This window comes from Mesoplodon bidens (genome assembly GCF_964165515.1).
Source record: "Mesoplodon bidens genome assembly, chromosome: 9".
NCBI classification, from domain to species: Eukaryota; Metazoa; Chordata; class Mammalia; order Artiodactyla; family Ziphiidae; genus Mesoplodon; species Mesoplodon bidens.
Window position 1 is genome coordinate 23,341,753 of NC_138166.1, and position 24,748 is coordinate 23,366,500.

Sequence of the window (24,748 nt, forward strand, 5' to 3'; positions counted from 1 at the left end):
GTGGCTGCATAATTAACTGTGCAACATGCTAAATTTGATTCTGTTGGTCAAATGTGAATGCGTCGGTAAAACCCACAGGAATGAATGCATTGGGGCTGCTTGGGCTGTGTCCGCACACTTCACAAAGGGCTGAAATAACGTGGGTGGGGGAGGGTCTGCCTGTTGGCTCAGTGCTCTCACGTCTCAAAGACTGAGGATTCCCAGAGCCAGAACAATCAGATGACTAAGTCAGTTAACATCCCAGTTATTTTATTTCACTGATGAAGATTTAACCGAACACCATCCTAAAAACCAGTGGTTTCCTTTGTAACCAGCCATTTTGGCAGCCTGTACCTCAAAACTGAGCCCTACCGTCTTCTGTCTGATTTCAAGAACTTCTGAAAAATGTTTTCCGTTACTAGATTTAGATATGGCTGTTGAAATTCAAATCCAAACAGAGCTCCTCATATAAATAATACTGAGAATTAACCACATGGGCACACTGGTGTGAGAGGGACCTGCATTCTCACACCCTCTAAAAGATTATTACTGAACATGTAGATGTGAAACTGAATTTTGAAAACCTTTCCTTTGCGATTAAAAAATACTCGTCAGGGCTTCCCTGGTGGTGCAGTGGTTGAGAGCCCGCCTGCACGGGTTTGTGCCCTAGTCTGGGAAGATCCCACATGCCGCGGAGCGGCTGGGCCCGTGAGCTATGGCCGCTGAGCCTGCGCATCTGGAGCCTGTGCTCCGCAACGGGAGAGGCCACAATAGTGAGAGGCCCGCGTACCGCAAAAAAAAAAAAAAAATACTCTTCAAATAACGATAAACTCATGTTAAATAAGAATTTGGTGATGTTTGATTAAGATGATAAAGCAATGAAGACAGATGTCAGGAACACTGAAGGCTGCCTGTGGGTGTGCCCCGTCCACAGGGCGCCCTGATCTGTGGTGTGAGGACGGGCATCACCACGTGCATCTGGGGTTGGACAGAGAAGGGGAATGTCTGTGCCAGCAGGGTATGTGCTGACTTCCCCTCAGTCACAGCCCCCGACAGCTGTGAGATGGCAAGGCCTCAAGTGTGGGCGGGGAGTGCGCTGGATGCGCGTCCCAGCAGGCACAGGGTGGCGGGGGTGGGGGTCATCCTTGCGGACTACAGCTGACGTGTGGGGTGACATCAAACATGCTCCTTACGTGTCCCGTGCAGGTCACGTTCATGGCCTGGGGCAGGCATTCCGGATGGCACTGCACACATTCGGAGTTTTCAACGAACTCCCTGGGCTCTCTGACGGGAGAAGACGGGAAACTGGTCAGTGCTGTCCCTGGAGACCCTGCTGCAGGATGCTGTCTGGGTTCACCTGTCTGAGAGCTCAGATGACACAAATCACCTCTCTTAGAAAGTCAAAACAGTTTTAGGTAAAAGTCGAATGGCCGGGAATCTAGGACTATACTGTAATGTAATAAACTGATTCTTGTCGGCGGAATCTTTGGTCATCTTCTCCTGGAACAAAAACATCAGCTTCCGTTATAATCAAAACATCTTCCCTACATTTTTTCTCCAGGCGCAGTTTTTGAATATTAGATAAGCAAGGCAACACGTGGGAAAAAAAAAAAAGAAGAAAACAGTCCTTAAGATATCAGTCCTTAAGATTTAAGGCACCCCCTCCAATATCAGATTCATGGATATTTAAATTAAGCTGCAAAGAAATGGTATCTAGACTAATGCCTGGGAAAAGGAAAGACAGCTATTAAAAGTTTCCTCAATGGTTATTCCTAAAAACAGCAAGTAGGGAACACAGGCGTGAAAACTTTTGCTTGTACTATTTTAACCATTCCTCAAACTTAGATTAACGTTAAGCGACAAGTTGATGTTTGATTGAAAAGACACTGTAGTTGTGGCAGCTGTTAAGACGACTGGTAATTAACTAGGCAGTGAACAAGGAGTGTTTACACCCAAAGACGTCCGTGAGTCCTCTCAGGCAGATGGCATCAATTAAACCAAATATGCCGCGGTACTTTTTCCCCTGTACTTCTTCTCTGGGTTACCACACCTACTGCAGGAGCCAGCCTCGCAAGTGGAACAGGTGCTGCTGGGCACTGGGGTTCTCTAATGGGCAGACCTGGGCGCCACCGCCGTGGCTATTTTATAATCACCTTGTCACTTCAGAGAGACATCAGCACTGAAGACGTGAGAGCTTAGTGTCTGTTTGCAGCTGTAAGGACTGCACCAATATTTCTTACTTGTTGAAACAATACTATCAATTATGCAAATTACTCTGTTAGGCTAATGAGCCTATCAGCTAAAGATTCTTACAGAATTGAACTTGGTTTTCTCATCCTGCTTTTGAGTATTTCTAATCTGAGCTGTAGCCCGAGCCCGGATAGTGAAACAGAAAGGAAGATTTCCTAGAGCCATCTGTAACTCCTACGCTCTTCTCTATCATGAAATTTCTTTTTCTTTAAATTTTTTTTAAAAATTGCCTCTGCCAGTCTCTATCCTTCCATTTTACTTTCCTATTAATTTATTTTAGTCATTATTTGTGGTCGTTCAAAGCCTTACTCAATATCAAAATTCCTATAGAATCAACAGACTACTTTTTATTGATTGCAGTAAATTCAACAAATGTTATACAACTGTTTATTTCTTTGTCCATGGGTATATTTGAAGTTGTTTGCACTGTTCAGTGTGTCTTGAACATAAACAGAAATTAACCAGGAGGTGTATTTTGACACAGTAGGAATGCTGTGCTACAATGGCCATGGTCTTGGCCATCTGAACCATGGAAGACTGTTCTGTTTGTCTTGGGAACATTGTGCAGCTAGGAAAAATATAAGATAATTCCAGATAAAGAGAGACTCTATAAATTGGATTGGATTAAGTAATGAAAAAAGTTTGTTCACTTCCCTTTGTGATTAACAGTTGTCAACAAACAAACAAAAAGGAAAAGGGAAAAAAAGGAAAATAATCCGACTGATTAACCATAAACCTATAAAACAATCTTAAGTCTTATTTTTTTAAATCAAAACATAGGGATTAAAAAACAAAGCCTCCTACCCCTTTAGAATGTTGCACTTCTCCACACACTCCTTGCCACGGCTGAAGTTTCGGCAGGACACGCAGTCCTTGGGTTTCGGGCCCCAGCAGCCCTCTGACGAGCACAGCGGGTGACAGACGTGGCCCATGGCCTCTGCGAAGACAGGGTGAGCCACACGGGTCAGCCAAGGAACAGTGGCCAAGGGCCCTGTGGGTGAGGTGCTCAAACACATGCTGGGTCCCCCGGAAGAAGCAGTGATGCAAGCAAAAAAGGGCTTCCGGAGGCCCACTGCAAGTCCCCTTTGCCCTGCTGGGTGCTGAGTGTACCTGGATGAAACACTCAGAACTGCCGGAACAGCACGGGAAGCGTGTGGTTCCTTGCTGTGTGCAAGGCACACAGAATTTCACCAATTCTCTCAACTGCACTATGGTGTGGGAATCATTATTACCTCCACTTCATGGATGAGGAAGCCAAAGCCCAAAGATTTACGTAAACTGATGAAGGTCTCAAAGCTAGGAAGGGCTCGAGCCAGGATGTGAACTCAGGTCTGCTTCTGCCGGTGGCCAGGGTCTCAGCACAGGCTATGCTGGTGCAGGCCCTACTTCAAAAGCTATGGCTCTAAACTCAGAACTGGAAATGCCTGTGTGAAACAGTCATCCCATTCCGGGGTGTGTGTGTGTGTGTGTGTGTGTGTGTGCCCGTGCACGTGTGTGTCTAGCTATAGTTACTGGGGATGAGATGAGCAGGGAGGAACACACAGCTAAAATGCAATATAACTGGGGGAAGAGGGGCGGGTCGGGATGGTGGGATGAATTGACATGTAGACACTAATATGTATGAAATAGATAACTAATAAGAACCTGCTGTATAAGAAATAAATTTTAAAAATGCAATATAGTTAATACTAAATTTAGTTCTGTAAATTACCAATAATTGATAGCCTAGACTTCAAGGCAAGTTCATCCTATGAAATGAGAATGATCTAGAAACAATTCTGATGATTTTCACATTAAGAATATACAGATTTCTTTTAATTTGCTTCTTTACGAATGTAAAAAGTAATTTGAAGGTTTGGGAATGGTTCTTCAATATTCTAAATCAAAATAAATGACCCGTTGGAACCATCTCCACAATCGACCAAAGTGATGACTCACTGCACTCTTTTTCACTCCTGTTGTTTATAATTTTGGTTTTCTGACTTGAGGTCCCAAAGAGTTTTTTCCAGTTTATTGTATCTGCGTAGCACAACTTTCGGTTTCCTGAAATGATCACATCTCCATCACTTATCTCCTTGAGGGAGCGTAATCCCAAGGACATTATATCCAGGCCAACAACCGCAAGAGAAAACTGACCACTAAGTTGGAGAGAAGAAAAACAATGTCGTGAAAAATTATGAAAACACAGCATCACTAAAACCTTTGCTTTTCTGTACCACTTTAGATTTACCACAAACTGCTTCCACAGGTTGTTAAGTCATGTTGTGGAAGGTATGTACTGCAACTTTGGAAAACTGCAAGTGCTTTTTAAAGCTAGTTCAGGGAAAAGCTAGTTCCTTGTTCATTTAGTATCTCTAATCCCAGTGGCAGACTAGGGGCTGGATAAATGTCTTAATGTCATTATTTGATTTGCTGCATTTTAATTTTGCCTGGGAATTAAGAGCATGTTCTAACTTCTCAAATATCCAAATACACTTAAAAAATCATAGGTTCATCTTTCCATCCATCCATCTACCCATCCGTCCATCTATCCATCCACCCATCCATTTATTGAACAAACCTTTGAGGTAATATGTGACTAATTCTAATTCTAGGTCAAGTGTGTGTTTCCTAGTCTCAAAAAACCTTTTGTCTAGTGATGACACAATCATATGAGTAGATAATTTTAACCCAGCAGGGGTACCACGGAGGCAAAGAGTAGGGGTCTAAACAAGTCTGGGGAGGGGGTCTCTCGGAAGTGGTGAGGCCTGATTGTCGGGACCTCGGGAGCAGGAACTATGATATTTTCTTCGCTACCCAACCCTGTGATAGGATCCTACGGGGTGATCAGTACGTGTTCGTCAAGTGACCAGGTGGAAGTTATTCCGACTAAATGGAAGTCCTGAATCACCGCAGGAGCATGTGACAGGCACTGAGAACCATGAACTACTGGTGGAGGTGGGGGGGCGGCCTGGGGAGGGAGGAAGAGGCCAGAGCATGCACCACCTTAGACACCACGTGGAGGAGGTTTTTGTCTGCAAATGATGGGAAACCACAGGAAGGAGATTTGCATTTTTAGGAAGCTCACTGGACACCAGGACGTGGAGCCAGTTGAGACAGTACAGTAGAGAGAGCGATAATGAAGGCGTGAGATGACAGAAGTCAAAGCGTAATTCGGAGACTCCTCCTTCTCCTTGTTTTTCTCTCCCCACTCTTTCCTCCCTCTGGCCTCCCACAGCCTGGCTCCTGTGTATTAGACCTGCGCCCCTGCTGTTAGGAATCCCCCCAAACTGTGCCCAGGGGAGGCAAGCCAGCAGAGACAAAGCTGAGGTCTTCCCGACAGGGCAGGTTTGGCTTTGCTGAGAACCAGGGGTCACACTGCCCCAGGAGGGACGGTGCATCATTGGGCTTCTCAGCAAACGTGAAAAGGAAAACAGTCATGTTTATCTTGTTTAAATCCCTAAAAGTAAGCTGAGAGGTACATGCTAGTCACCCAAGAAAACTGACCTAAATCTCTCATCTCTGTATGAATTTTGGGCAAAAGAAGTATTCCTGAGAACTCAGAGCACAGGGGCCTTTCTGGGAAGTGATATGAGCTGCATGTTTAGCATCAGCGATGCAAAGCCAAGACGGTTTTTGGAAAGTGATGCTTATTTTACATGTACTGTCGTCTGACTTTCTTTAATATTGCACAATATTATGTAGCCCTCTTAGGATCAATTATGGGAAAGAGTTCTCAGAGCCAGATGGTTTCCAAGGCAGGTTTGAACAAGAGACTCCCAAACTTCCCCTCACCACAAAACTCATCATTACCCTTATTACGTTAAAGGTGCTTGTGTGTGGGGGGGGGGGTGGTGGGGGTGGGTGTGGGGTGTGTGGGTGTGGGTGTATTTCACTGTTGGAGCTGGAAAAGTGGAAATCCTGAAAGAAACACTCAGTGTTAAAAAGCCTCTCAGAAACGACTGAAACGACTTGCTGAAAAGGATGTGTGACCTCAGCGCTATTCTTGCCAAAAGCGTAAAACCTCAGCTGAATCAGGAGAAAACACTGGCTATCCTACAAGATGCCTGACCAATACTTTTCAAAAGGGTCAAGGCCATGAAAGACAAGGAAGACAGAGGAACTGTCACCGACTGCAGGGACCAAGGAGACGTGACAGCCGCATGCAGTGTGGGCTGACAGAACACACAAGGCGTCATGGAAAAACTGGCGAGATCCCAGAAAGTCTGCAGTTCAGTTACTGCTAATTTCTTTACTTGATTCTTGTGCCTCGCTGATGGAGGGTGTCACCATCGGGGCAGCCGGGTGAAGGATGTGTGAGAACTCTCTGTAGTGTCTCTGCAGCACTTCTGTAAGTCTTATTTCAAAAACAAAAAATAAGGGTCTACCAGGCTTTGGATGGGGTCAACTTACTGTTGCTTCGTCCTGCCACGTATGATTTCCAGGTTCTCAAAAGCATGGAGGCCAGTCCTGTTTGCAGGCCAGGCCTGAATCAGCAAAAACCCTATAAGGCAGAAGGAAGGTTCAGACACACACCACTCAGAAATTTCTTTCTTTCTTTTTTCTTTTTTTTGCGGTACGCGGGCCTCTCACTGTTGTGGCCTCTCCTGTTGTGGAGCACAGGCTCCGGACGCGCAGGCTCAGCGGCCATGGCTCACGGGCCCAGCCGCTCCACGGCATGTGGGATCTTCCCGGACCGGGGCACAAACCCATGTCCCCTGCATTGGCAGGCGGACTCCCAACCACTGCGCCACCAGGGAAGCCCTAGAAATTTCTATTTTGTATGAGACATTATTCTAGGATTTTCAGGAGAGTGTCCATGTACAGGAGAGGTGAACGTTTTTCTAGTCGTCTTCCCGAGCACACGCACGCACACGTCGCTGTGCACCAGGCACGCTGCCCCTGGGCCACCGCCCGACTCTCACTCCACAGGCTGTGCTCCAAGGGCAAGACCCCAAGCAGGCTGCCGCGCTCAATGACAGCGGCCAGTGCCGAGCCGTAGCGCCACGAGGAGGCTGACATGGTATCCTTATTTAGTTCCAATTCTCCAAACAACCTTGCTATTTAGTCTGATTATTTCTTTTTTAGGGACGGAGGAAGTGGAGCTCTGATGGGTCCCGGGCCCAGGCCTGCCGGTAGCAAAGCAGGATGTGAAGTGCGTCTCCAGGCCCGGGAGCCTGCTGTCCGCTCGCCGCTGCCCACCTCCCTCTACCCACCACGTCCTGGGCTGGTCCTCGGACGGCTGGCCTGGGCTGGGCGGTGAGAGATCAGACATGTTCACACCACGTCATGAATGACCTAACTCTTTGCTGAAAGAGCTCACCTCTCGAGTGCAGGGGAAACTGCATTTTTGAAACATATGGAAGAACTGATTACTCATTAATGGTAGAATTTCAGAATAACTGTTTTTATGCCAAAGGAGAAGAAAATACTGCTAAAAGTTCTCTTTATGAAACACTGATTTCCTGTTTATGTTCATATGATATGTTAGCGGCACACACCTGTTATTTCCTTTACAGTTTTTAGAATGTCCAGTTCCTTTGGGTCCAGAGGTGGAGTACGTGTGAAGGAATCACTGAAACAAGTAACAGGACGATCAGTTAACAACCTGCCGGTGAACAAAGCTGATTTCGTTTTTTTCTATTATATCAGTAACTTAATCTTTACTTACCCCTTAAATGCTACTGGCAGGATATGAAGGTCTCCACTGATCGAGGTGCAATTTCTGAAGTGTTTAATATTTGTGGCATTTATGGAAAGTGTATCTTTAAACTCACCAATTCCTATTCCGTTACAAACTGTAAAGATAAGGGAGGTGTTTAGTCCACTTGCATTTGTTGAATTAAGAATAGCTAGTGTTCCACAGGCAGAGGGGAGCAGGCAGGAAACTGCAGCCATAGGAACTATTGCCGCCATGCTGTCATTCATTCACTCAACAAACACTGCTAGGCCTGCTAGGGCCCAGGGACCATGGCAGGGTTGGGGCTGCAGTGGTTACAGGAGACGCCATGGCTGTCCTCAAGGAACCTGCTTTCTCCTCCTCATTTTCCCCACTTGGGCCAGAGTACAGGTGCTCCTGAGGACTCCAGCTTCCACTCCATGACAGTGTGCCCTGTGCTGTCAGTGCTGCCCTGTGCTCACCTGCGTGCCCCTACTACCCCTCAACGCCTCTCCTCGCCTAACTGGGCCTGTGGCTTGGTCTTCTAACTGAAAGAAACAATCTGCATAGATTTTTTTTTTTAATGGAAAGAGCAAGATGCATTCATCTGAGAAAACCTTGAAAACACAGAATAAAGAGGAACAAAATGACAAGCAATTCTACTATGTACCTTTGATATTTTAGAAAATTTCCTGCTAGCTATCCTCCATGGTTAGGTCCCACTAGATATGTAGCTTTTTTTGTTTTTTTTTCCCACTTATTATGCTGTGAACATTTGTCCTGTCATTAAAACCATTCACAAACATGGTTTTTAATAGCCGTCTGATGTTACATCATAAGAAATACTGGAATAACTCTTATCGGATAAATTGCTTTTCTTCCACAGTGTTTACTTAAACCACGTGCTTTGATCTGTGTCCTATTGTGACGTCAGTCTCAGATGCCTTTTTCCACACTCTGAGCCCATTTATTAATTTACATTCACTCCCGAATTTCCATCTCAAATGCCAGCTCCCTCCAAAGCCCATTTATCTGTTGTGGCTCTACTTCTAGAATTCACAGTGCAATCTTTGGTACCTCTCTTTCAGATTGTATCTTACTTTGAAGGATAATCATGGAAAATCTCATTGTTTTTCAGTGAGGTTTTGAAAGGGGAGGATGAAAGGATGAGGACGAGGTCCTCCCCTGGCCTCACCCAGGCCTCCCTGGGGACGAGGTCCCCCCGTCACTCCATCTCCCTCTGCTCCACTCTGTCCGGAGTCCCTGCTGCTTGGGTCGCCACCTGGCAGTGGGGCCTGTCCCATCAGCCCCCCTGGACCTCCAGGCTCGCCTTGCGCTGCATCTGCCTCGCTGTGGGTTTGGGAATGGGAGGGCGAGGCTCTTTTAGGATTCCAAGGCTCTGGCTGACAACAGAGTGAGCCGGCTTCAGCAAGACAAGCCCCGAGGCAGATGCCTGCCATCGGGGACTTGTTCTTTAATTACAGGTTTGGAAGAGAATTCCACGTGTTTGAAAGAATATCCATTCTCTCTCTGTTTAGGTGTGATGTGATCGTGGGGTTACCTGAATTCCTAAATTTGGAGATAAATTACACATTCACCCCTAGACCGATCAGATTTGGAGAAGTTGTGGACCATCAACACACGCATTTTCCAAACTTTGTTTTCCTGGCATCGCCCTATACCCGAAGGGATCTGAGTTGGCCACCACTCCAGGATATGAACTGGGGCTGGGTAGAAAATAAGAGCATAATGATTACGGGAGAATCGAAGTGTTCGTTGAACACAAAACTAACAGAACAAAGGCAAAAATAATCTCTGATTTTATTGATCCATTTGAGGATGCTGATAGTTTAACCCTCTCTCTCTTCAGGGGCTTAACTCTTCTACTTCCTCTGTGCCAGGCACTGCCCCAGGTTCTTATTTTCTTCCTTCCGTGTCCCCTCTGCCGGGAGGTCTCCTGGAGCCAAAGGACACTCATCTCTCAGGTCCCCGACACCCCTGCCACACAGGAGCTACAAGGCCAGGTGGCCAGAGAGCCCCGCTGGGAGCTCGTGGGTCTGTAAAGTGGGGATCGTAACGGCACAGACCCCCTAGAGGGGCTGGAGGGGCTCGATGACGTGGAGCATGGGGGCTGAGTTTGCCCCGTGAAAGAACACACGTGCAATGTACGAGCACAGAGGTGGTCATCAGTTTCAGCTGAAATCACAGATGCTTCTTAGGGAAGGTGCCATCTGAAGCAGATGTTCAAGATAAGCAGTTATTCATTGAGGCATTTGTTTTATAACAACAAAACAGCGGAAACCATCTAAATGACCATATACAGGGAGACTGGCTGGATAAATTATGGTAGAGGGGACAGTTTACAGGGGATTATGGATAGGGTTCGGGGAGTGCCCAGCAGCTGCAAAGTAGGATGAGGAAGATTCATACGAAGTTATCTGGAGTGATCTCCAGGGAATGCTAGGTTTAAGTGGCAAGGTACAAAGAGTGTAGATCCATCTCCTGTGGAACTGGAAGATGTGGTCTAGGCCTGCCACGTGCCCAAAGGACTCAGGTGCCAACTGGGGAGGCTCCCACGGGCCACGTGGGAGACAGTCTGGACATCAAAGTGAATAATGACAGGAGAGATTACCATAAACTGACTTAAAAAAGGATTCAAGGACCTCACATGGGTACTAAAAAAGCTATCTTAGAAAAGAATGTCAACTAATACATGTAGAAGACATGATAGAACTAGGAAAGCACTCCTTTATAACCACCAAGAAATCTGACTGATGCTACTTCAAGCAAATCATCAAGTCTGTCATAGTGGTAACGGGATGAAATGGCTGTGCCACCTGGTGGGACGCAATGAGGGGAAAGGCTCCTGCCCACCTGAGTCCCACCCAGAGGAAAACCATGCCCAGGCCAGACGAGGGACGTCCTGCAAAACACACGGCCTCAACTCTGCACAACATCAGGGAAAAGGGGGCTGAGAAATGGTCCTGAATTAACGAAGAGCATGGAACCCACAGCCCTCAGCTGGACTCTGGATCGAAAAGCAGCTAAAAAGGACGTATTGGGACAGTGGGGGAGTTGAAATTAAACTGAAAACTAGAATTGCATTGAATCGATGTTAAACTCAGGATGAGAGTGAAGCAGTCTTTTGTTACTTAGGGGAATGTCCCGTGTGTAGGAAAGTGTGCTGGCGAATGTAGGGTGAAGTGTTATAACACCTGTAATTGTCACTGGGCTCAGAAAACACACACACACACATACACAGAGACACAAACACAGAGTGAGAGCAACGTGGCGATTACTGAAAATTGGTAAAGTTAAGTGCAGGGCATACGGGTGTTCATTACACTATTCTTGCAACGTTTCTGGGTGTTGTTTGAAAAATTTCACGATAAAAGATAAAGTACAGGATAAGCAGGGATAAATTGGCATTGAGGACACCCAGGAACAGGGCAGAGCGTAAGGGAAGGGACCCATTTCCGAGCCTGGAGATGCCCTCACATCTCGCCTGAGCGTGATGCTGAAGGTCTGGGGGCAGAGAGCAGAGACAGCCCCTCGCCCGCACCGGGCGGCTTCCCACCTTTGCCACAAGGTCCGTCACACTTTTTACACTTGCGGACGCCGTCCTCCTCCACCTCCTGGCTGTCAGAGCTGCAGGCACGGACGCACGAGCCGTGGTCCGTCACCACGTAGTTACCTGGGGGACAGTGAAAGGAAGGTGGCGAAGGTGGCACCAGGTGTTCCTGGGCCTCACAACCCTCCACGACGGGCTGATCCTCTGGTTTTATTTACTTTAAGGACAAAAAATGAAAGGCTGCAAACAGAGAGGGATGCGGGGTTCACGGGTTCTCAGGTCCTCCCCGCCAGGCATGGTGTCGGGCTGCTCGGGGCGCCACCTGCTCGCTGGTCACAGTGTTCCCCCACCTTCCCTGCAGCCTGTGTTCCCATAGGGTCTACCTTCAGGACTTGTGGTTGTAGCTTGACTATTTATTAAAAAATGGGAAGCTACACAAAGACCACGCTTCCGCCGGGGCTGCCCTCGTCCCCTCCGGCCACCGCGGGTGGTGGTGCCCACGCTCGGCACCAGCCCCGATGCCGGTCACTGTCTCGTTGCTGCCGGTGCAGCAACGTGTTTGTGTTAATAACCTATTAACACAAATATTAGTCTATACTTTTCAGGAGCTCTATGTGTTCCTTGAGACTTTCCCAAGTGGATCCTCAAACCTGTTTGCTGGGCATTTGTCATTTTCCTTCTGAAAACTGTCTACTTTTGTTCTCTGAGGCTCTGAGTGGTTTCCTGTGCACTTTAAACTCTGCCTGTTAAGCTGTTTCTCAAAGAGTATGTCTGTGTCATGACTGTGGCGAATTTTTCTTAGCTTGTCATTTACCTTACAGTGGTTTATTATTCTAGTTGTGTGTTCTTTTTTCTGTTCCAAATTTATAAAATTTCATGTTCACAGATCTGGTAGGGCAAACCTCCCCCTCATGATTGTTCTTAAACATTTATTTTTTCCTTAATCTTCCCTCTTGGAAATCAAGATTGGTTTCTAAAACAATTTAATTAGACAATTCTACACTTCCTCTACCACGAAATAATTCATGTTGCCATTTCCCTAAATCCCAGAGCCATCTGTAAAGCACAAATAGAAATAAGCAAAACCCAAATGATTAAACAAAGCCAACTGACAAGCAAAAACCCCTCTGTATTCCTAAGGGCACAACCTTCACCAGATTTTTAACCACTAAAGAAGGCAGGTCTTTTAACTACTCTCTAACTTAGGCCTTTTAAATACCTGCAAAGAGCTAAATGGGAAAATGGCCCAGTGGTCATGGGTTTGTGCCAGTCAGACGATGGGATGTTCTGGGCGACCACAGCTGGAGCTCAGGACACAAGAACTGACCCGAGGTCGGAGCAGCAGCCGTCCCCTCACCTGCCTGACGCCGAGGCGGACACAGGGACCCAAGGACACGTGAGCGGGGGACGCGGGGATGCCAGCAGGAGACAGAACAGGTAAAGGGGTGCCTGACCACGAAAGGGTCCCCACGAGGGGCACTCACGGGGGCACTTCCTGACACAGGTGGCGCCGAAGCTGTACTTCCCCAGCGGGTTGACCTTCATCTCGTAGGTGGTGGGGTCGTACAGCATGAGTGGCGGGCACGTGTCCTTGCACGTGGCTCCGTCCCGGAACCTGCGGCAGACCTGTCAGGGGAGGGGCGGCGGCTGTTAGAGTCCGTGCGGGGAGCTGCGGCCGCGGTTCTCTGCGTCCAGGTGTTTGGTCAGAGCACACACGTCTAGCAAAGTACTCTCAGTAGAGTCAGAAAGACCCTTCTCTTAAAAGCATGGTTTTTCTTAAAGCCACTGTCCCAGCTGTCAGAGTTGACGGATTGCGATCAGGGAAAAACACGTCTCCGTTAACTTTCAAAACAAGGCAGGAGTACACACACCAGAGTAGTTAACTCTACGGTGAAATTTCTTCAGCTTCACTTACGTCAGGTTTCCCTCCTAAACAACACTTGAGGATACATGTTAGAATTTATTGCCAAACGCAGAGAACCTGGACTAGGGGGTGTCGTGCAGAGGGGACCAGACCACGCACAGAGGGGTCCTGACCAACAGCCTCGGGCCGTCTCCTTCCAGCCGCACATCAGGACCGGCCCAGACCAGCCGAGTCCAAAGCCTGGGGGCCTGTCCAGCCTCTGGATCTTTAGCCCCTCTGTTCCTGAAAACTAGACTCTCTTGGATCCCATTCAAGGTGAGTCTCCCAGTCTGGAGCTCGCTCAGCTCTGACTTCGGGACCCCGTCTGTCCGCCCTGGTGTCTCGGGACTCACAAGGTGCCCGTGATCAGATGTGTGACACCCACGGCCCACAGGGACACTAGGTCTCGCTTGAGCTTTCTGCAGTAACAGGGACAACAGCGAGGGCATCGGGACCCCCCGGGGGGCGAGGAGGTGGGGGGTGGGTGTGGAGGGATATGCGCAGGAGGCCTCTGAGCCGAGTGGAAAGAGCAGAGGCTTTAGGGGCGAAAGGCACAAGTGGGGTCGCAGCTGTCCTGCCACTTGGGATCTGTGTGGCCCCTTAACTTCGCCGTACACATTTTAGGGGTCCCTGCGGCATCAACGCCCTAGGTTTTGTAATGAGAATCGAGTGGAGCGATAAACAGTGAGACGAGGCTGGTGCTGGCCACGAGAGACATTAGGGGCCCATAACACACAGTTCGTATTTTGGCTCATTCTATGCCCAGGTCCTAGGTATGGATGCCACACACACTGTGCCGTTTAGACCACTAAACAGGTAGGTACTTCATTCTCCACCACTATCAGACAAGGAAACCGAGGCACGGAGAGGTCACATAAGTTGCCCAAGGTCACCAAGTAAGTGGTGAAGGAAGGCAGGACACTAAAAGATGCTTTGTCACTCCTGTGGCTACAGACGTCAGTCAGTACATTTCAATCACAGGAAGGCTCTCTGAATCTCGGACCAGAGAAGCCGCTGGGGTGGGTATTACCAGGCAGTCACTCTCCCGCGGTCCCGTGCAGCCGGCGGCACACTGGCTGTGGCAGCAGTCGCTGGGGGACCTGCCGCGGCAGCGCCCGGAACACTGCTGGGCACAGATGACTTTGGTCACTGGAAAGAAGCAGAGGCCACCCGTGAGCTGAAGGGCCCGGGAGGGAGGAATGATGCCTTCCCCGAGACCTCGCAGAGCGCCTGCAAACGGCGGATGAAAGATGGATCCATTTGGTGATTCTGCGGCTTAAGTTCCCAAACATTCACATTCTGCTAAATTCAACTGAGTCTTGATCTTTCTTACTGTACTTTTTTTTCTACTACTTGTTTCTCATCACTTAGGAGAACTGACTCAGATCAACTCTGGACTTTCAGACTGCTAAATTAGATACCGATGAGAACTGAGTTTGGGGGTGGGTAACAGAAAGCATGTACAAAGAGCATGACGCCTGCCAGAAAGTAGTGTTTAAAAGGACCTAACAGTCACATCACAATTAGACTTAGTTTTCAAGCTGACAGGTCCCCAGATTCCTTGGCCATTCCTGCTCCCGAACTAGGATTCCCGCAGAAAAAAACCCCTTGAAGAAGAAGCTACTCTTGCTTCTCTGGAGGTGGGTACTCAAGAGAGGGGGCTGGGCAGGAGAGGCGAGGACATGAGAGGTGCCATGACTCAGGTAAATGGCTGGTACACGGGTGGCCCACTTGCACTGACTTACGACAGGATGGAGTGCCAACAACAGCCCGCGCTGGACTAACTGCACACGGGGAGATTTGCAAGACTGTCATTCACATAACCGCTAACATCTGGCCTTAAAATCAACAATGCTTTCGGAGTCTTCAAAGGGAAAACAAACGCAAGTGTAAGGGGAGAAGATGGCCAGTGAAACTCTGGTCCCCGACTCACGTTTCTGGCAGTTCTCCTTCCCCGCACCCCAGCAGCTTCCATTAAGACAGACTGGATCACACTTTGGGCCTAAAATATAAAAGTAATTGTTAAATTCATATTTCAGGGAAAGGAAACAAGAAACTGATGGCCCCTTCTCAAGCCCCTAGGCAAAGCCACATCCTAGAAACAAGGAAGTGCTTTCAAATTTCTTATTCTGTTTGTTCAACTGGTTGGTTTGTAAGATGATTTAAAAAAAGACTCTCATGAGAAAAAAAAAAGAACCAGGTACTGCTTTTATTTACATTTCAGTTGTGGAAACTGAGGAGGAGAGCGATTATTGACTTGTCACAGGCCATGAAAACTGGGATTTAAATGGACTCATGGGTCCACATTTCAAACAAATCTGCTTAGGCTTGGAGAATTTTCCAGCACCTCCCACAATGATGTTAAGGATGCCTCATCTGGGGGGATGGGGTATGTACCAACCACATTCGTGCCGTGTCCAATCCTCAGTGATCCCAGGAGTTGGGGCCCTGTAAATAAATACTCCTAGACTCCACGCCAAAGAGAGAGAGGCCTGGATGCCACAAAGGGTAGGATGTGCACGGTCTGTGTCACCTGGTTGATTATCTAAAACTTCAGCTGTTAATTTGCAAGTTACTGTCTGAAAATATGTTAATTGATCAATCCATTCGCGCAGTTTTTGTAAATGATTGACTATAAATGACAGCTACTAAGGGTTTTAATCTCATTAGCTGTGTTTTGTTTTCATCGGCATTAAGAAATCTGAAGACCAAGTCTTCTATATACAGACATAGAGAAGAGGTGACCACCAAATTTGTTAGAAAGAGATCAGCCATGCAGATCACTTCCATTTCAAAGACACAGTAACCAAGGGACTTAACATGTGTCCCAAAGTCTCCCACAGTCAGGAAGAATTCAGTCTCTGGGAGAATTCTGGTTTCAAACAGAAGAGCTGACGATTTGCCAAGTGATTTTTGGACCAGGGCACCCCTTCAATAAGACCGACAAGGTTTACAATCGCTCCCACGGGTGAAACGCATTAGTGCAATGCTGGCACTTCTCAGAATCCTGAAGGATGGGAGGATAAGCCCCAAATGGATGGTGTGGGCTGTACACTGTGAAGAGAGACAGATGGAGATGGAGACAGAGAGAGAGAAAGAAACTAAGAGGGAAGAGCAAGAGTAACACATAGATATGTTCCAAGTGGTTGTGTCTGTACAATGATATCACGTTATCTTTCGTTTTTACCCGATACTTCCCCATATTTTCCAAATTTCTATTATAAGCATATAATATGTTTATAAAAGAAAATATTTAAAATAAAAACGTTTAATGGCATCTTTCTGTAACACAGGAAAACATCCGCCAATCAAGGAATTCAAAGTCTGCTTATGATTCTATTCTTAACCTTCTGTGACAAAAAAAGAATTAGACATTATTTAAAATACAGATAATAGAAAAAAGCAAGAAGAAGAAATGAGAATCATCCAGAGGTAATCAATATAGGCATATAAGTATATCTACGTATAAGAATTAATATCACACTACACACTGTATTATAACTTAAAAAATAACTGATAAAACGTTATGACAATTTTTCCATGCCTTTCAAATATCCTTCTGGGACTCCCCTGGTGGCGCAGTGGTTAACAATCCACCTGCCAATGCAGGGTACATGGGTTCGATCCCTGGTCTGGGAAGATCCCACATGCCACAGAGCAACTAAGCCTGTGCGCCACAACTACTGAGCCTGTGCAGGACAGACTGAGAGCCATAACTACTGAAGCCCGTGCACCACAACTACCGAAGCCCGCACACCTAGAGCCCGTGCTCCGCAACAAGAGAAGCCACTGCGATGAGAAGCCCACGCACCGCAATGAAGAGTAGCCCCTGCTTGCTGCAACTAGAGAAGGCTGGTGCGCAGCAACGAAGGCCCAAAGCAGCCAAAAATAGATAAATAAATTAAAAAAAAAAGAAAAACCTGAAAAAAAAAGTAAATATCTTTCTACCTAACGTGAATTTTTAATGGCATGGCTGAACCACAATTTATTTAACCAATCTCTTCTTTTTAGATACATAAGTTTCTCTCAAAATTTATTATAAACAAGGCTGTAAGGAACATTCTTGAACAAAAATATTTTTTTACATCACTTAATTTCCAATGTGACTAACCTAATATCCCTAGATCCTTTAAAAAAAACCCTTAATAGTTCTGTCACTTTGATATATTTCCCTTAGTAGTGAAATCATTCCAGAACAACTTATTGAATAATGAATTCTTTTCTTATTTGCTTGCAATGTCATTTCTTTATGGACATTTGATTCAGTTAGGCTTATTCTTATTATCTTATTCTTATTTGTATATGTCTACTCTTAAACCAATACCATATTGGTTTCAAGTTCATAGCTTTGTAATATTTGAATCTTGTTATTGCATAAACCTGTCCACCATTCTTCTTTCCCAACACTTTCTTGCCAGGTCTTTCCCACAGCTGTGGTGTGAGAGGGCAGATATGCCACTTTGGGTTGCCTGATCTGGTCCATGGCAAACCCGTATTAGGCTCACAGCCTTTCCATGTCAGTTTTTCTTGTTATAAATATACACAATTTAACCTCCCCCACTGTCCATCAGAGAGCTGAGGAAAGGCTAACCTCGATCTCTGGATAATATAAAATTTTGCATTGTAAAAGAAAGCTTTTGGTTTCTTGCAAACATAGTAGGTATCATGCTGAGTGTCTGTTGGAATAATACATTTACAAAACCAAAGGGCTCAATACCCATGTTCACAGCAGCATTTTATTCACAACTGTCAAAAGGTGGAAGCAACTCAAGCAACTCAAGTATTCATTGACAGATGAATGAATAAACAAATGGAATAGTATTCAGCCATATTAGGGAAGGAAGTTCTGACACATGCTATAACTTGGATGGCTCTTCAAGAAGAGCCACTGTGCTCAGTGAAAGAAGCCAGTCACAAAAGGACAAATACAATGTGATTCCACTCATACAGGGCACCTAAAGTCGTCCAATTCATAGAGACAGAAAGTAGGATGGTGGATGCAGGGGCTGGGAGTGGGGAGTTAGTGTTCAATGGGGACAGAGTTTCAGTTTGGCAAGATGCAGAGAGATAAATGGTGGTGATGGCTGCACAACGATGTGAATGTACTTAATGCTACTGAACTGCACACTTAAAAATGGTTAAGATGGGGACTCCCCTGGTGGCACAGAGGTAAAGAACCCGCCTTCCAATGCAGGGGACGTGGGTTCTACTCCTGGTCAGAGAAGTAGATCCCACATGCATGTCGCAACTAAGAGTTCGCATGCCACAACTAAGGAGCCTGTGAGCCGCAACTAAGGAGCACACGTGCCACAACTGAAGGAGCCAGTGAGCCGCAACTAAGGAGCCTGCCTGCCACGACTAAGACCAGCATAACCAAGATAAATAAAATAAAGAAAATTAAAGAAAAAAGTTCACCACAAAAATACACAAAAGGAAAAAAGGTCCTTATTTTAAAAAAACGATGATTAAGATGGTAAATTTTATGTTAAGGGTATTTTATCATAATCAATCAATCAAATCAAAGAAAAAACCGAAAAACAAAGCAGCTCCAGTTGATTTTTTTTTTTTTTCTTTTTTTGCGGTACGCGGGCCTCTCACTTTTGTGGCCTCTCCTGTTGCGGAGCATAGGCTCTGGACGCGCAGGCTCAGCGGCCATGGCTCACGGGCCCAGCCGCTCTGCGGCATGTGGGATCCTCCCGGACCGGGGCATGAACCTGTGTCCCCTGCATCGGCAGGCGGACTCTCAACCACTGCGCCACCAGGGAAACCCTCCAGTTGATTTTTATGATCCATATTATCTCCAAATTCTGAGACCAAAAAACCCCCCAAAAACCCCCAAAAAGCAAAAACAAAAAAAACACCAATGCATCCACTGCATAGTTGTAGGGAAACGATGATGGCTTCTTATTTTCAAGACTGAAAGGTCAGCGAGATCAGGAAGGCAGCCGGCTAAGTGGAGCTTAGGGTCCTCAGAGTCTCCCACTGCCAACAGCGCTAATGGGGCAGCCCTGACTTGCGGCCTGGCCCTGGCCAGCCTCTCCCTTGCATGGGCTGCTTTACTGATGAATGGCAGGGACTAGGTAACGGGCACTAGTTAAATATGGACAAACTCGTCCCCATATGCTCCCCAATTTTGCTGGGGGCTCCATGTGGGAGTGCCCAGGCCCATCAGCAGGAGGGTAGAGTTCAGCCCCAAAGCTTCCAGAGGGCCTGGCGCTACTTTGAGCCTCAGCAGCAAGTCAGAAGCTCACAAAAGCCTAGTCAGTCTCCTCACACAAGATGTGAGAAGCCCCCGCGCCAGGACTGACAGGACGGGCTCTTCTTAACGCCACATGAGGGCTTAGCTGTCCTGGGGTGGGGGTGGGGGAGCTGTCACCATGAAAAACAGATTTTTTTCCCCTCTGTCTTCTAGTGAGCGTATCTGTTTACTATCAATATTTACTTTTGTATTAGATTAATGTAACGTAACGTTAACTCTGCTTTCTCTGATCCCCACCCCAGCTCCACAGCTCTGCCCCCCTTAGGAGCAGCAGGTTGGGGGCAGGGGTCATTGTGGAACACTTACATCTGCTCGGCTGGTTCTGAAATTCAATCGACATATTGCTTAGAAAGTCGATGTTGACGATGTCCCTCCACTGGACGGTCTCCATGTTGCAGAGGACAGGGTTGTTGCTGAATCGCACGGCGCCTTGCAGGATCTCTGCGTGAGAAAGGAACCCCCATGAGTAAATGTGCCGTCTCTCCTAAATTCTCCTGAAGTATGCGTGCGTTTCTTCACATTTTGCCTTCTGCTAAAAGATGGCAACCTGCGAATGAGACTCCCCTTGGAACTTCACCGGGGGCAGTGGAAGATGACCTGATGGACTCCTCTGTGGAAGAAGAGTCAGGGTTCCCCTGCACTGGGTCTTTGAACCATGAATGATCAGAATTTCGAAATATGGGGAGGAAAGAAGATAATGCTTTAGTCACTTAGCATAAATGACAAGTGTACGGTGAGTCGGTGGTTCCCAGGGAGGTTGGTCTGGGCTGGACCGGAATGACTGTGTGATGATGATGTGAAAGGGCAGCCGCAACAGGAAGGGCGGGTGGAAGGGAGGATGCTGGGAGGGGCTTTGGGAGGCATTTGGTTGGAGAAAAGGGGGTGGGAGTGAGGTGCAGCAGAAGGGTCTGTACGTGTGAGGAAGAGACGGGACGGGCGCCGGGAACGCCCAGATGTAAACCTGTTCAGCTGTTCAAAGGAGGGGGAGGACATGAAACATCAGGGGTGACAAGAAAAGTCAAGCCTGAGCAGAGGACAAGCGTTTCATCCGTGACATTTGCGTAAACGTTTCCTGAATGACTTGTGTACACAGAGCACAGCAGCAAGAGCTGCGGGGTCAGCGGAGATGAGTGATTTCTGTCGGTCCCTTTCTAAGAAGAGACGTGCGTGGGAGACACAGTTAATGACCTCGCGTCCACAGAGGACCACGACTCACAACAGGACTGGGGCCAGTTGGGCTGTACGCATGACCTGAGCTAATCCTCACACGGGTCTCTGTGACTCAAATCTAGATACAAAGGTAATGCCCAGCATGCCACAGCGGGAAAAGGACGTGGCAGAGGAAGGGTTCTCCGTGGGAAGCTCTCTGAGGCTGATGGAAACAATGACATTTCCTGAAGGCTGACGGGAGCACGTGGAGGAACCCGAGGGAGGGAGGGCGGGCGCTGCGGGCTCCAGGGGACGCACAACCGCAGCAGAGGCCCCAAGGGTTCAGGGGGGCGGTTCCTTCAGCAGACGGGGGTGGGGGTGGGGCGGTGGTGGGGCGGGGGCTACAGAGGCAGGCTGGGGGGTCGGAAAGGGAGCTTTGGATGCGAAGTCAGAGACGGCAGCAGGACAGCCAAGTGAAAACGTTCCCCAGGAGGAAGCCAGAGTCAAGGGATAAACTGGTGAGAGGTCAGCACTGGAGACGCAGAAGAGAGACGTCAGGGCATTGGGACCCTCGGGGCGACAGATCAGGGGCCGGGAGAGCGCCAGCGGGGAGGCCGAGGGCCCGACAGAAGCCGCGGGCAGTGTGGCGAGCAGCAGAGGCCCGCGTTGGTTATCAAAAACAGTGTGTAATTCTCGTCCAGTAACCCACATTAGAGGATTATTTAATAACATGAAATAATCGGGATTGATGCTACCCCAATACCCACAACGGAAATAATACCAAACGAAGAAACGGCTGCCCAGCGCTTTATCTGGAATAATTCACTTAGTCTTCTCAGCCACCCTCGGAAGTCTGTCACCATTGTTCATCTCCACTTTTTTTTTTTTTTTTTTTTTTGCGGTACGCGGGCCTCTCACTGCTGTGGCCTCTCTTGTTGCGGAGCACAGGCTCCGGACGTGCAGCCTCAGCGGCCATGGCTCACGGGCCCAGCTGCTTCGCGGCATGTGGGATCTTCCCGGACCGGGGCATGAACCCGTGTCCCCTGCATCGGCAGGCGGACTCTCAACCACTGCGCCACCAGGGAAGCCCCATCCCCATTTTTGAAGACACAGAGAACACGCTCCCGGGTGCCTGGCTGGTGAGCGATGGAGCCGGGGCTGGCACCCGACAGTCCGCTCCCACCCACGTCTGCCTGTCGCCACGAGACAGCGGCAGCGTGAGGCAAGATGGGCATCCAGGCGGGCCGAGCACAACCGAGCACGGACAGCACAACCCAGCGCCAGAGCTGCGCCCTGCAGGTGAGGGGGTGGGAAGCCCTAAGGCCGCCTCCTGAATGCAGAGCCCAGGAGGCAACCTGGAGAGCAGACGTCAGGCTCCATGGGGCTTGGACACTCAGCCATCCCAGCACCGCAGGCCCCTCCCTGCCCAGCACCCTCACTCTGTCGTGCATCCTCTGCTCTCATCCCCCATTTGGGGTCGGCCCCCTGGCTCGTCTGAGCTGTGTGGAAGATGCAAAGGCGAGGGCTCTGGGGGCACAGGCTGGGTGGTAATCCCCGGCCATCTTTTCGCTCATGTGGGACTTCAGGAGGGTTACTTTGCCACCATTTCTTTATCTGTAAAGTGGCAGAGCTACCACTTGCTTTCAAGGAAGGTTGTGGGCATTAAATGAAGTTACCAATTTAACACGGCTGGCACTGCACCTGCCGCGTGGTGAGGGCATGATTACTGTTACCTTCAATTTTTAAAAATCAACTTGACGTCTTTTCTTCATCTTCTGTAGTTTCCTCTCACAGAACTCACAAAAGTGCCCTACTCACAAGAACTCAAACTTCTCCTGTAATACCTTTATTCCCTATCCTTAACTTAAAAATGGCTTTCTGGATAACAGCATTAATCTGGAAAATGTCTCAAATAAGGGTTGATTTTTTTAATGTATGTCCCTTATACCTGAGGTCCAGGTAGTAAGACTGGCAGACTACCTAAGCATTCCAGCTCCGGTCACCTGGTCATACTCTCTTTTTTTCCAGAAACTTTACCACTTTTTATGAACTCTCTGGATACTTTTCCATGAACCAGGGAGAACTGGTACTTGGCTTAAATCTTCCCTTCCCACCCCACCATCTACTATCTTCTTAGCACCTTCCACCTGCTGTATCTTGCACATGGCTGGCACGCAAATACATCTGTGTCTGATGAATAAATGTCTTCTCTGAATGAAATTCAGAAAAGCACCAAGTCTGCTGAGTACCATCCGAGGTCACTCTCTGCATTTACAGCCTCCCCATTCCCTGGCCTCTCACCCTGTAAGTTTCTCATGGGCAACTCCCTCAGTCCCGTTTTATTTGCACCGTAGTTGGATAAGACCGCTAAGGCATGGGTGTTTTCATAGAGCACATTTCCTCTGATGATCTGCAGCTTTTCCAAAGGAATCTTCTCCACTGTGTTGAGCGCAATGAGTACATAGCCAGCAACCTCCTGGATGGTCTGAGGAGATAAAACATAAACATATTATTTCTCTTCTGAGGAACTCACGAATGCAAGATCTGAAATGGGTCCAGAGAGCCCAGGACACCTAGCTGAACAGGAGTGGTTGACAGATGCGAAGCACGCAGGTGATGACCACTGGATCCCATGGGAGGTGACAGAATTTACAATGATTCCTGCATTTTTACCTCTTGAGCTTGATAACAATCACAAAGGACCATGTGTATTACTTAGGAAAGCTGTGACTTTCATTTTGCTTGCTGTTCAACACACTGAGATGAAAATGGAAATGTTTTATTAATTTATTTTCTATCTGTCTTTCAGGTTTTCTTATATAAAAAAAAATAAACCCAGAAGAAAACCAATCAAATCCTAAATTTACACCAAACTCAGAAGCCTTCAGGGCTGATTCCCATTGGCTCGTTAGAGCCTACTGTGAAACGTTTGGGAATTTTGTGAATGAGTTGTTAAACTCTTGGTAGCTGGAAATCAACCATGGTGGGGGTATCTATACCCAGGAAATAGGCAAATGCTACAAAGCAGGAGTTTTTTTTCTTTTTCTTTCTTTTTTTTTTTTTTTTTTTAAAGCCAGTATGTCAGGATACCATGGTTGAAGTGACGGTTAAAAGATTAGTGTCCACCAAAAAAAAAAAAAAAAGATTAGTGTCCACGATGACAGCAGAATGCCAGACTAGTCTGTTTCTCTTTGTTGTTCTTTTATAGGTATAACTTGACACTAGCTGGTAAAGTGGCCTTTTATAAAACTTGCATGTGTAGGTCCCTAGGACTTATAATTGCCACAGCAAAAGTAAATACACTGCCAGTTAAATTCTGCCAAGGCCTTTATCTACTTATATTGACTTCTACTATATTTGGGTAAGAATCAAATTCATTGAACTAACCTTTAGGAAAGAAAGGTTGTAACTACTTTGCATGTAGGTAATTTCCAAATTCCCAAGGACCACCTCACAGTTATTGAACATCCTCTGGAGGCTCAGAAAGTGGTCTTCAAAAGTGCCCAACTGGGTGAGCTTGTTACTTGTCCCCTGGCAAACTGGAAACAAGACGAAAAAAGGTATCACATGTAATGCCAAGTAGAAGAGCAAAACTAAAATAAAACGATATTCGCAATCTTCAACTAACTGCACACTTCAGTGACTTACGACAGATATTCTGATCGAAGGCCACTCAGGACAAATGTGACGAAAATGTTTAAAAGTTTATATAAGGTGCAGTTCGTAATAAGGACTAGTTCATCTCTATAATGCATGGAATTGTTTAAAACTATTAAAAGTTCAAGGGGAGACAGATAAGAATTCTATGAAAATCGTTAAGATAAAACAGTCTACAAGAGCTTTAGTAAACAAAAAATACATATCATAATATGCAACTCAGCATTATAATGATGAGTTAACAACTATATAATGAACTTTTTACTTTGCAAAAAATAGCATGTCACATTATTGCGTGCTCAAAGAATATTTACAGACATATTTTCTGACCATAACATTGTA

The 24,748-nt window shown here is 47.1% G+C and overlaps 1 protein-coding gene across 1 annotated transcript in view; it reads right to left on the reverse strand.

Annotated features, from left to right (window-relative positions):
• The window catches only part of EGFR (epidermal growth factor receptor), a 197,083-nt gene that overhangs the window by 40,550 nt on the left and 131,785 nt on the right, over positions 1-24,748 (reverse strand). The window contains exons 2-14 of the mRNA XM_081244819.1: positions 24,137-24,288; positions 23,051-23,234; positions 19,907-20,041; positions 15,275-15,343; positions 14,372-14,490; positions 12,923-13,064; positions 11,445-11,561; positions 7,880-8,006; positions 7,710-7,783; positions 6,622-6,712; positions 4,168-4,367; positions 3,034-3,166; positions 1,173-1,263 (exon numbers count right to left, since the gene is read on the reverse strand). Of these exons, the coding sequence (XP_081100945.1) occupies positions 1,173-1,263; positions 3,034-3,166; positions 4,168-4,367; positions 6,622-6,712; positions 7,710-7,783; positions 7,880-8,006; positions 11,445-11,561; positions 12,923-13,064; positions 14,372-14,490; positions 15,275-15,343; positions 19,907-20,041; positions 23,051-23,234; positions 24,137-24,288 (1,634 nt within the window). The remainder of the gene's footprint in view (positions 1-1,172; positions 1,264-3,033; positions 3,167-4,167; positions 4,368-6,621; positions 6,713-7,709; positions 7,784-7,879; positions 8,007-11,444; positions 11,562-12,922; positions 13,065-14,371; positions 14,491-15,274; positions 15,344-19,906; positions 20,042-23,050; positions 23,235-24,136; positions 24,289-24,748) is intronic.